This window comes from Lepidochelys kempii, chromosome 2 (genome assembly GCF_965140285.1).
Source record: "Lepidochelys kempii isolate rLepKem1 chromosome 2, rLepKem1.hap1, whole genome shotgun sequence".
In the NCBI taxonomy this organism is placed as follows: Eukaryota; Metazoa; Chordata; order Testudines; family Cheloniidae; genus Lepidochelys; species Lepidochelys kempii.
The window spans coordinates 268,149,542-268,162,071 of NC_136381.1; the positions used below are offsets into that span (position 1 = coordinate 268,149,542).

At 44.5% G+C, this 12,530-nt stretch overlaps 1 protein-coding gene across 1 annotated transcript; it reads left to right on the forward strand.

Annotated features, from left to right (window-relative positions):
* Positions 1 to 1,738: 1,738 nt before the first annotated feature.
* Positions 1,739 to 11,727, forward strand: LOC140905801 (zinc finger protein 777). Its single transcript, XM_078851287.1, has 6 exons — positions 1,739 to 1,830; positions 3,314 to 3,429; positions 3,654 to 3,908; positions 5,864 to 5,984; positions 8,433 to 8,525; positions 9,812 to 11,727. The coding sequence occupies exons 3-6, from the start codon at positions 3,666 to 3,668 to the stop codon at positions 10,336 to 10,338; spliced, it is 984 nt and encodes a 327-aa protein (XP_078707413.1). The 5' UTR covers positions 1,739 to 1,830; positions 3,314 to 3,429; positions 3,654 to 3,665; the 3' UTR covers positions 10,339 to 11,727.
* The last annotated feature ends 803 nt before the right edge of the window (positions 11,728 to 12,530 follow it).

Below are 12,530 nucleotides of genomic sequence, written 5' to 3' on the forward strand. Positions count from 1 at the left end.
TATAGAGGGTGCACAATTTATGAGCTTATCCTGTATAAGCTTTATACAGAGTAAAACAGATTTATTTGGGGTTTGGATCCTATTGGGAGTTGGGTGTCTGGGTGCTGGAGACAGGAGCACTTGCTAAGCCATTTTCAGTTAAGTCTGCAGCTTTGGGGGCATGGACCAGACCTGGGTCTGTGTTGCAGCAGGCTCGTGTGTCTGGCTCAACAAGGCAGGGTTCTGGAGTCCCAAACTGGCAGAGAAAACAGGTTCAGAGGTAATCTCAGCACATCAGGTGACAGTCCAAATGGGGTCTCTGTGATGGAACCTGTCATAAATGCTCCCTCTACATTTCCACACCACCATGCACTTTGGTCTCCCCTATTCCCTTGCTGAGAATAGTGGTCCTACGTTTACTCTAATGCTGCTGCACTGGGGTCACCATGCTCCACGTTGGTTGAGTGGGGGGGGCCCTCTGGGTTGCAGGGTAATGAGCTGAAAGTGGGGAGGGGTCTGAGGGAGGCAGAAAGGGGCCGTGGGCCTGCTGGAGGAAGGAGCTGGCTATGTTTGAGGGGAGCTTGGGAGAGGGGATGGGGCCGTGTCTGGGGATAGGCAGTAGTGTCTGTGGGAGACTGATGGGTGGGGCTGGGCGAGAGCTGAAGGGAGCTCCAGGGGCAGCTGGCGGGGTGTGACTGAGGGGAGCTCTGGTGGGGTGTGGGGGTGACTGAGGGGAGCTCCAGGGGGAGCAGGGGCATGGGCTGGGTGCAATGGAGGGGAACAGGCTGGGGGTGACTCGGGGGAGCTCCAGGGAGAGTGGAGTGGGTGCGACTGAGGGGAGCTCTGGGGGGCGGGCTGGCTGCCATTGAGGGGAGCTCCAGGGAGAGTGGGTGGGGGCCTGGGCTGGGTGTGACTGAGGGGAGCTCCAGGGAGAGTGGGGTGGGGGTGGGATGAGGGTGACTGAGGGGAGCTCCAGGGGGAGCGGGGGCCCAGGCTGGGTGCAATGGAGGGGACCTCCGGGGAGAGCGGGAGGGGAGCAGGCTGGGGGTGACTGAGGGGAGCTCCAGGAAGAGCAGGCGGGGAGCAGGCTGGGGGTGACTGAGGGGAGCTCCAGGGAGAGTGAGGGGAATGGGCTGGGAGTGACTGCGGGGAGCTCCGGGGGGAGCGGAGCAGGCTGGGGGCGACTGAGGGGAGCTCTGGGGGCGGGCTGGCTGCCATTGAGGGAGCTCCAGGGGGAGCGGCTGAGGGCCTGGGCTGGGTGCGGCTGAGGGGAGCTCTGGGGGGTCCTGGGAGTGACTGCGGGGAGCTCCGGGGGGAGCGGAGCAGGCTGGGGGCGACTGAGGGGAGCTCTGGGGGCGGGCTGGCTGCGACTAAAGGGAGCTTTGGGGAGAGCGAGGGGGCCGGGTGCGGGGAACTGCGCTGGGGGGGGGGGGCGATTGAGGGGCCGTGTCTGGGGGGCGGCGGGCGGCAGAGTCTCTGGGGGGCGGGGAAATACCAACCACCAGGCGGCGAGGGGGCGAGGCGGGAGGCCGGATTACAAGAAACCTCCGTTTTTCCCACCGCGGCTTTTTCCCAGCCTGCACCACCGCCCCACTCGCGATCTGTAAGGGCTCTTCCGCAAGGTCGACAGCCGTCTCCACCAATCACAACTCGGTCCTGCCAGCGGCGGGCCAATAGGAATGCCCAGGTCGGAGCAGCCCACCACTGCCGCTGGTAGAGGAGACTCCTGGGGGAAAGTGGAAGAGTCAAGAGGCTGATTGGTTCCTCAGGCCCGTCGATCACCAGTCAGAGGACAACAGCCGGAAGAGGTTGGCCAATCAGAGGAGAGGACGGAAGAATGGTGTCGTCCTGGTAAGACTGAAGCTTAGAGCCGTTACCCATCCTAGCTGGTGTCGATTCTGATTGGTCGTTGTCCTCGCTCCCTACCGTAACCTTCCCTGCTCACGGGGGTGGGTGGTCGTCTCCCATTGGTGGGCACTGGGCGGCGCCCAGAGGCGCGCGCAAGGCGGGGCCGTTACAGGCTGCTGCGCGCGCTGAGGGAGGGGAAGGGGGAGGAGGGAGGGGGACGGTGATGAAGGGAGGGACTGAGAGGGGGAAGATGGCTGCCCGGCAGTGGAGGTGAGAGACTCTCAGGGAGCCCCTCTGGAAGGGGGGGGGAAGAGGCCCCGCTTCCCATGATGCCCCGGGGCGAGGTGGGGGGATGCTCCCCAATAAGTCTGTGTGGGCTGCTGGACGGGGTGTTGCCCATCCCCCCCGTTAGAGTGGGGCTGTCTGCTCCCCGACCCGTAACGCACCGGGGCAATGGGCTGCGTGTGGTGGGTTGTACATTCCCCACAATGCACTGGGGTGCGGAGTGGGGCGGCTTTCCTCCACTCCCCCCGCAGTGCGTCAGGACAGTGACCTGGGGCTGCCGTCACCCCCGCAGCCTACTGGGTTGATAGATCAGGGCTGCCTAGGCGTGACCCCACAATGAAACAGAGAGGAGGGTTCACTGTTCCCCTTCTCCCCCCATTGACGTGCTGAGGTGGTGGAGCAGGGCTCTCTGCATTTCCCCAGCGCGATGGAATGGTGCTTCTCCTTGACAGAATAGCTGGTGTAGGGCTGCCCGTGTGACCAGAGTGTCGGGAACTTCAGACACTTTCAGGCATGTAGGAATGGTGGAAACGGTCAAGAGATTTATTCCAGGGAAAGGAGATATCCCAGAACCAGTTCTGGGGTGTTTGGGATTAAATTTGCTTGTACTATGCATTCCCAACATTCTCCCTTCTAGAGTCCCTTCTCTTGACATTTCCTTTTCCTTCACACATGCCTTCGTCGCAATTTAAAACGTAGGTACATATCTGATTTGTTGGCTACAGTCCCCTGTGCATCAGCATATACTTGAGTTCTTGCAGTCCAACGTGCTTCTTCCATATGTCGATCCTCTGATACTTGCTTCTTCTCCAATGTGCAGCCAAAGTCTCCTTCTCTTCCCGACAAGTATAAAGCTGACATTTCCTCGTATGAATTGCTCCTTTTTGGACATTGTACATCATCCTTCTGTTGCTGCCTTCTGTGTAACCCATATGTTATAAATATTTTTTTGCTGCTGAATATGGCAAAATTTTTAGCAAATATCCTGATTGATAGGGTGTACTTGTGTGTATGCATAATACAGGGGTGTTTAATATATGGGAGATGTACATGGTAGTGTTAAATGTTTAAAGAAACATTTTAGTTTGGGGGTGTAAATAGGTACTTGGACTTGCGGAAACTGTATGCCAGTATATGGTTTAAGGAAGAGCAGTATATAATTTAAGAAAGCAGGAGCCTGACTTTTCTCTGTATTTTACAGATATAAACTATGCTGAGGTCCACGTGTCCTGTATTGAAGTCTGGCTCCACAACTACATTTTGCTTCACTGTGAACTTAATCTTTTCCTGTATTATACAACGCTGTATGTTGTTGAGGTGCATATATCTACTGCTCTTAATATTAAAGCAATAGTTGATTATAAACCCTGCAAACTGACCTCTTGGCATCTTATTACTGTTTTAGATTTGTTTCTACTGCTCATTTTACAATGGTTTATTGCTCAGCTTTGAACTGTCAAAATGCTACAAGTGGGGTATATAAGAACAGTACAGTTACTTTCTATGGTTTTCCTTTACATAACAAACCTCTCTTGAAGCAGTGGATTCACAACATGGGTCGGGAAATGGGAACTCCATCAAAACATCAGCGACTATGTTCTAAACATTTTGAGGACAGTTCTTTTGAAATTGATCCTCTAAAAATTAGGAAAAACCGGCGCCTACTGAAAGAAGCAGTTCCCAAAAAATTCATTTTGGGTGAAGACGGAAACTGGCTTGTTGGAACACCTCAAAGTTTCTGTGGTGGAATAAGTAATAAAACTCGAAAACGAATCCGGAATCCTGAACATTTGAAGGTAATTTAAATATTTGATATTCTATTTGTTTCTCTTAAATTAAGAGAGCATAATAAGAGAATACTTGGATGGGAATTCTCCAAGGGAACACCTAGGTGCTGCAGGAAATAAAAATATAAATGATTCAGTAGGTTGCACTTTTCCCTTTGAGTTGCTACTTAATCATTGTGCACCGTGGAGTTAGGAGGCACATTGTTGCTGAGCTCTTGTGAATACAGACAATATTATGGTGCTTCTCTCTTGATCCTGTTTCAGCTTGTGCAATTACATTCTGCCCAAGTAAAAATTTCTGTTTGGCATTTCAGTTGGATACTATACTCTTCTTTACTTCCTGCTCCAAAATGAATCCCAATCCTGCAAACCTGTACTCGTATGAGTGAGTAGTCCTTACTCATGTGAATAATCTCATTTGATTTGGGATGACTTGATTGTAGTATAGAGCTTATACTGTGTATGTTTGTTGGATGTAGTATTGTTGTAGCTCTGTTGGTCCCAGGATGTTAGAGAGATAAGAATGGGAGATTATATCTTTTATTGGACCATTTATGAGGGTGAAAGAGGCAAGCTTTTGAGCTACACAGACCTCTTCTTCAGATCTGGGCAGACCTTGTTAGGGACTGTTAAATAGTGTCTAAGTTTCAGTTCAATTCAGTATCTTGTACATCAGTTTTGGGTGGTGATCCTGTTTAGAACCAGATATTACAAACCATCATCTGAGTAGTGCTTACTCATGGAATAGTTTTCTAATGTAAAAGTGAATACTCATATGACTACAGATTTGTAGAACTGGATCCATAGGTTGTACAATTGATAAAATTTGTGAAACACTTAGATACCCATTTGAATGAAAGGCAATACATAAAGGCAAAGTGTTCACTCCTAATATTACCAAATGGATACAAGCCACGTGGGAACAATAATACTGATCAGGCAAGTATTGATACAACTTTACATGTAGTTCGTGTCCTTTAATATTAAAATTAATTGGGTGGGGAGCTACAGGCTAGATGTGAAATTGGCAGTCTTGGATGTATTTGCACTAGCTTTTCATTGAAGTTTTGTTTTATTTTCAAAATTTTATGTTTATAACTGTAGGAGCAAAAATACTGGCAAACGTCATCAGAGATTGTTTAATCTTTGCGGAGGTTGTGGGCATTACACAAGATTCAAGGCCAAAAGCAGGACTTCCTATCTGGGAAATGAAAGAGGAAGTGGATTTAAGAAACTGCAGCTATAATACTGCACTCAACTCTGGTCACCTCAAATCAGAAAGATCTAGATGAGTTGGAAGGAACTGAAAAAAGGAGCAACAAATTAGATTAAAGTGTTGGAGGGTTTAATTTATAAGGAAAGATCTTTTAAAAAATTTATTTTTAAAATATGTATTGGTGAAGGAGTGATACAACAGTCTGCCAGTATTTGGAAGGTATAAATGCTAAAGAGAGAGCAATAACTCAGTTTGGTGCAAGACAGTATGCTCGTTTACAATCCCTTTCTTCTAGCTAAAGGAAAATTTAAGTTGATCACCAGGAAAAAGAAATCCTGGTAGTGAGATCTATTGAACTGTGGAGTTGCCTCATAGCTTGAGTCATTTAAAGTACATTGGACAAAGAAAGCACTGAAGAATGTGCTGAAGAGAACAACTGCACTGAGTTTCAGAGATTGGCCAAGATGACTTTGATAGTCTTTATTTCTACCTTTTTGATTCTGTTGCTTGGGAAGTCATGATTCAGTGAAGAGCTAAGGAATACCACCTTGAAACGATTATACTGACTTTGAGAGCAACATAGCAGTATAAATATCTAATTCGTCTTTGTAAAGGTGATATACAGTAGCTGTCAGATATAGAGTGCCATCAGAAACACCCGGCAAATGACTGCATATGTAATATTCTAAGTAAGGCCCTTGTCAGGATGTAATCAAAGATACTAAGTATGCAATACTTTTTATTTCAGGTCCCAGGGACATTTGATAATGTTGCAGCTCCTGACGGGAAGAATTTAGAAGAGTGGCAAAAGGAGCTTTACAAAAAAGTGATAAAGGACAATTATGAATCTTTAATCTCACTGGGTAAAGGTCAGTTTTCACTCATTCTCTGGAAGTTGTGAAATGTGTACAGTTCTTGGGCTGGCTCCGGTCTGTTTTCTCAAATCCTTTGATTGCTGGTGGATCAGTTCTTAGATGCTCCAAAACCTTTGTGATAGAAGATCAACTCCATACGTCCTTTTCTGTAAAAGAAGATTGATTGACACAGTCATGTTTCTAATACCTCTATATCCACCACTTTCCTGCTGTGAATAATGCTTATACACTATTCAGTTGTGTATGTTGAAGCCACATGCACAGATGCTACTTTCCATGTGTGATGTGGATGAAGCACTCCTTCAGTAAAGGATATTTCAAGAATAAAGTATTTAAGTAATTTGTGATTATATCATTTCTTAATCTATATGCCAACTCTAAAACAAGAAAAAATGGCAATGGGAAAGATTAGATGTCTGTTCTCTTCCTCTTGAAGGGGATCTGGACTTTCAGCTGACTTATAAACTGCCAAGTGGTTTAGTACATATGGTGTGATTGGGATTCTCCCTGAATTTCCTGAAGGGAGCAAAACTGATTTCTGAGCAAACATTCTGCCTTTCTGCAGGATCTTTATTCAAGTAATCTGCAAATCCTTTCTGATGTTTTCTAGGATTACTTACATTTAAGCATTTTTTTTTTTTTTTTTTACTTCTAAGATTTTTTTTTTAACTCCCTCCACCCTCACCCCAATTAAAGTGTGCCTTTTGGGCACACGCTTTCATCCTTGGCAGTTTTTGCTTAATTTTAGGTGAAAGAATTACATCACAAACCCCATGGATCTTTTAATCATGAAGTTTTAGTGTGAGCTGCTCCTACTCTGATTCCCTCCCCACCCCACCTCACAGTACCTGGTCTGTATACAGTTTTTGTACTGACTTAACTGCTGCTGTGGTGGTGATGGTGGTGGTGGGGGGTTATCTAAGTAGTTAAATTGGTACAACCCTGTGTGTGGTGCTGTTTCAGAAAATTAGGAACACCTGCGGGGAAAAAAATAGCCACTTGTGAAAATTTTGGTTTAATTGACTTGCTCAGCATCACATAGGAACTCTGTAGCAGAGGCAGGGACAGAATCCAGTTCTCCAGGGCAATATTCAGTGGCATTAACCGTGAGGCTACTCTTTCTTTTCCTGCAATTCTCTGCCTCATTTGCTGCACACCATCCAACTTCTGCAACAAATGAAGCAGGGGTCCTACAGACAACAACCTCTTTCACAACACAGCCCTGATCTATTGTCAAAGCACAGTCAGTCTTTTACAAGGAATGGGGCAGGAGTTGTGTGAAAACAGTATATCGTCACATAATTAAAGACTATCATAATGCATATGCACAAGGGGGCTGAATTAAGGTTATAGGTGTCCTTCATGCTAGACTTTGTAACCTTCATGTTCTTTTAATGTAATTTTTTGGATGTAATTTCTTAAGTATTCTTTTAAAAAAAAAAAAATCATCCTGAGGAATAATATTGTCCCTCCCACATCAGCAGAATTAGGATCTTTGGATTCATGCAAACCTCTACCACTTGAGGTAACAGAGTAAGTGGAAGGAGTAGAAGGCTTTTATCATTTGTGAGGGTGTGGCACTAGAAGGGGATGGTGATACACACTTAGCCAGTGGGTTTCACAGGTATTTGCTAGACGGCAAAGGAATATTAAATGGACTGAATTACATGTTCTTTGGTGAGTGTTTTCTAGTGACTACAGAGCCTTCCACCCCTGTGCTCCCTTCTGCTCTTATTCCTTGGCAGACTCCTGCCCCTTCTCCTAGCCTCCTGTGTCTTCTGTCCCATTCCCCCCACCCCAGCTCTGCATCTCTTTTCTCCTCACCTGTCTGCCTTTGAATCAGGCGCTTTCATTCTTCTCCACACTGCCTAGGTGGCAGCAGTAGGAGCATTGAAAGCATAGAAGAGAGAGTCTCCTTGCTCTAGTTTTAGTGTCTGGTGTTATAGTGACCCCCAGCAGGTAGGAGGAGCAATTGCAGGGAAAGTCCTGCTCAGCCCATGCATCCCTGGGATAGAGCATGCTCAGTTGCTCCGTAGGGATGGTGCATGTGCCATCTGTCAGTACATAGGAGTTGTGTGGGGATGGAGAGGAAAATGCTATTTGCAGCTGCAAGGTGTGCAAATAGCAGTGATGTCAGCAAGGGGCAGAATTTAAATTCCAATCCCTTGGGTTTTCCTGGGGAGGTCAAAGCCACTGTTTTTAAACAGATATGAATGAAAACCGGGATTTTGACAAAAATAAATAAGTCAATCAAAAGTCTCATAATCTGAACAGACTCAAAAATGGTCACCTTTAACACTGTTACCTCTGCACAATTTACCTACTACCACAGCAATGTAAGCATTAATTTCAGATAATGTGACATTCTTTGAAGTTTAAAAAATCAGTGAATATTAAGAAGATATTATGGGACTTTTTTTATTCTTTGTCCAAACTATTCAGTCTCCAAACATGATATGCAGTCAAGAGAAGAGCTACGTGTCAAGGCTCAGCAGGGCTTGGAGGAAAGAGAAATGTCTATGAATCCTAGCATAGGTGAGTAATGGATTCAGACCTCTCAGAAGAGTAAATGACTTAAAGCTGGCAAGAGAAACCATCATGATGAACACTTCTGTAGTTTTTGTCTTTTCTCATGTATTGCTATTTTATAACAAGACCTTGTCATAAGTTCATTGTAGATATGGGAACCAGTGAACTTTCTGGTCTAAGGCAGATTCTCTCCTTTCATCCATCCAATTTCTAAGTGTTTGGATAACATGTTGTGTTATTACTAGTATTTTTTAATACTAAAAATCACATACTGATATACATATACATAACCCTTTTTAAACAAATGGTATGACACATGCCCTACCTTGCAGAACATGTGGTCTAAGATGAAGCATCTCTTGGTGCTCATATGGCCACCATTACTAACATAGTGATTGAGTGACATGGAAAAATAATTTAGGAAGGGCGATCGTGGTGAAGAATTATTAGTAAGGAGCATGAGGTAGGAAGAATTCCATGAGGTGTTTTAACAAAAGGTTTGAAAGAGGCAAGACAGGGTGCTTGGCGAAGAAGAGGGATGATGCCCCAAATGTAGGGGTACTGTAAGGAGCAATGCTAAGAGTCAGAGAAGGGAGCAGTAAGGTGAGAGAACAGGGAAGAGCATGGGAAATATAGAGGGAGTAGGGGGAAAATGAGAGCAGAAATGTTGGAGACAGGATGATCTATGCCTTGAAGGAAAGGGCATATTTCTATTTAATGCAGTATAAAAGAGGGGCAGGGAGTTAGGTGATTCAGTTTAAGTGAGAGGGAGAAAGATGACGCAGCAGCTTTTTGTATGGAGTAGAGTGGAAGAGATTAGAATCAAGGCAGTCACAGAGAAGGTTACAGAAATCAACAAGTAAGATGGCAAAGGTACGGACAAGGGTTTTGTCAGTAGCAATAGAGAGGCACAGGTAGATTTTGAGGGTATTAAAGTTGTAGAATCATCATTACTGGTGATATTCATGGCTTCTACTAGGGATGGTTTACGAAGTCAAATCTATCTTGTTAAAATGCAGGGAGATAGATTAGATGACATAGCATGGAGTTCTTTCAATCTAAATTACTTAAACTTCTGGAATTGGCAGTTTGAGAGGCATTTTATATGCAAAAGTTTGAGTGACATACATTTACTGGTCCAATAAGTTATCACTTTTCTGTTTTTTGTTTCCCTCCAAGGAGCAATATGACCTACAAGCATTTTGTGCATTATGGATCAGGAATGTTTTATTCTTAGGAGATGTCCTTTTCCCAAACAGATGAAATGAATGTTTGGATTCTTTTTATTCCAGTGGATGATGTGATCAAAACTGAAGTGCAGGATAATGAGGAAGCTCCAGAAAATGTGGAACTGCATGGATCGTTTTCAGGAAGATCAGAAGACCTGGTTTTCCAAACTCCTGACAATGGAATAACTTGTGAGAGTAATTGGAGCACAGAAACAGAGCTGAGGAATCTTACTGGAAGCAGAATGGGTAACTCTACTCTTGGGAAAGGAGATTCCAATAAATTCAAAGGTATCCTTTTCTACCAGGAGACACCCACAGGAGAGAGACTATATCTATGTACAGAATGTAAGAAAACCTTTAAATTGAAGATAGGTCTTTTAAAACACAAGCGAATTCATGCAAAAAAGAGTCCGGTATCATCATACATATGTACAGACTGTGGAAAAAGCTTTGGTCGCCATGCAGATCTTATTCGACACCAGAGAACTCACACGGGAGAGAGACCCTATAAATGTACAGAATGCGAGAAAAGCTTTACTGAGAAACCAAGACTTACTAATCACTTACGAACTCACAACATATGCCTGTAACCACTGTGGCAAAAGCTTTATGGGAACTGATTTTCCACTCAGTCATCAACAAATCCATCTGAGAATATGAACCATACATATGTACCGACTAGGAAAAGCTTTTGTGTAGAAGACCTTTTATAACACTGAATTGAACTCAAGCATGGGACGGACCAGTCATTTTAGCTCATCTGTTTAAACCGTGAGAAGCAACTGAGTTTATTAGCTATCAAAATGATTCATGAAAGGGGGGAGAACGGACACATAAAAGCGTATTGACTATACCAAAAATGTAATTCAAAAAAGCATATTCTAGAACACCAACTAACCTATACTAGAGAGAGACGTATCATTGCAGAAAGCGTGGGAGAAGTTTGACGTGAGGAACCTTTGACACATCAGAGAATTTACGGAACAGAGCAAGATCATTCACAGAATTTTAGATAGAAATTAGAGCTTCAAAGAGCCTTAGATCAGTTTAAGAGATTGGCCTTCTTGATGTAAAAATAGGAAATAAATGGGAAAGTCCATTAAGCACACGCAAATGATAATGGTGCCAGCAGTGCATGTTAGTATGGCCAAAGACGAAATGTAGTTCAAACTTCCACAGTTTAGAGTAATTTATAGTACACGAGATGCAGGCTTCATTTTTGAGCTCCTGGAAGAGAAAACAGAAATGGATAATGTTCTCCTTTCTGTCGCTTCTGTGCAACATGAAAGATGAGAGGCAAAACTGATGTGGGATTATTCTTCTCTCTAAACCAAAAGCAGCACTGGCTCCAATTTAAGAGGAAATGTCAGCAGATGGAGATAGGGGGAAAAAATAGTTGTGTCTTCTGCTTAAAAACATAATCAAACACAGGTCAGAAAATCTTACCAAACCTGTGCATCTTGTTAAATGCCTTGCTTAAAGGTGGCCTGCAAAGGATTAAAAAACACCTGTTTTTTGTGCTGTTTTTTTAAACCTTATGATGTGGACTTTCTTGCTGGGGGGGGAGGGCGGCGAAGTGGGTGTTAAAATAAATCCTCCAAATTCTGTAGGATGTTGATTTTTAACATTGCCCAATTGTGCCTACATATGAGCAGTTAAGGAGAACTAAAGAGGGGGAAAAAGTAAAATTTTATATTGTATGATCATCTGTTACAATGAAGAGTGCTATGTTGTAGTATACATAACATTTGTTTTCAATGAATGATGCCTGATGTTCGACTGGAAAATCCAGTCAAAAAGGGGACCTGACAGTGTCCAGTCAGATCTACAGATGGACACCCAAAGTCCCATCACAGAGGTCAGGGAGGTGCCTGGTCACTAATCTGTGCCAGCTCCTACTCAGCTGCGGCCTTCTCCTACCTGTGTTGGGCAGCTGCAGCTCCTAGCCCTGCCTTTGCAGACGTGTACCTCCCGACCAGGGCAGAGAGGGGAAAAGCAGTGAGCGACTGAGGTGGGGCCTTGGGAGAAGAGGTGGGCCAGGGGTGGGGTCTTGAGGGCAGGGTTGTTCCAGCTGGAGTGTCCAGTTTTTAAATACAAAGTTGGCAACCCTACTGGTAACTGAACTGATGGGGAGGTTCGCCAAGATTATTATTATTCTAATTGCTCTAACTTAATCTTATTTTCCCTCTTTTAAATGTTTGTATTATTAACTAGCAGGTAAGCAGTTAAAAGAATTAATTTTGCAAGATGCACATTGAATAGAGCAAAAGGTGGTCCACGGACTGCTTGGTGGTGGGTATGCAGAGAGTTGTCTGGTCTCATGTTGCTGACTTCTCCTTCCAACTGCTAAATCGCATGAGAGACAACTAAACCTACATTAAATGCTTTCCAATTATTACTTTCCCAAATAAGCAGTTCCTGGAGAATGATATGCGCTCCTAAATAGGGATTCTCTGCAACCACGAATGAGTGGGCATTTGATCCCCTAAATGATCTCTGCATTAAAATGTGATTTAAACCATGAAATGGTTCAAGAACCCCCTGAAATAGAGGGCTGAATCTGGCACTCTAGTTACACTCCTGCAATTGGTGGCTCAGGTGCAACCCAGAGCAGAATCTGGTCAAACAACTCTGTAGAATGTTTCCCCCTCTTGATCAACAAGTACAACAGCAAAAGTAGTTTCCTCCCTTGGGAAGGATCCATGTGGTAGCAATAGCTCAGTTCCAGAGGTCTTATTGAGCAAATATTGATGATCGGTAGAAGATAAATGCAGAACATCCA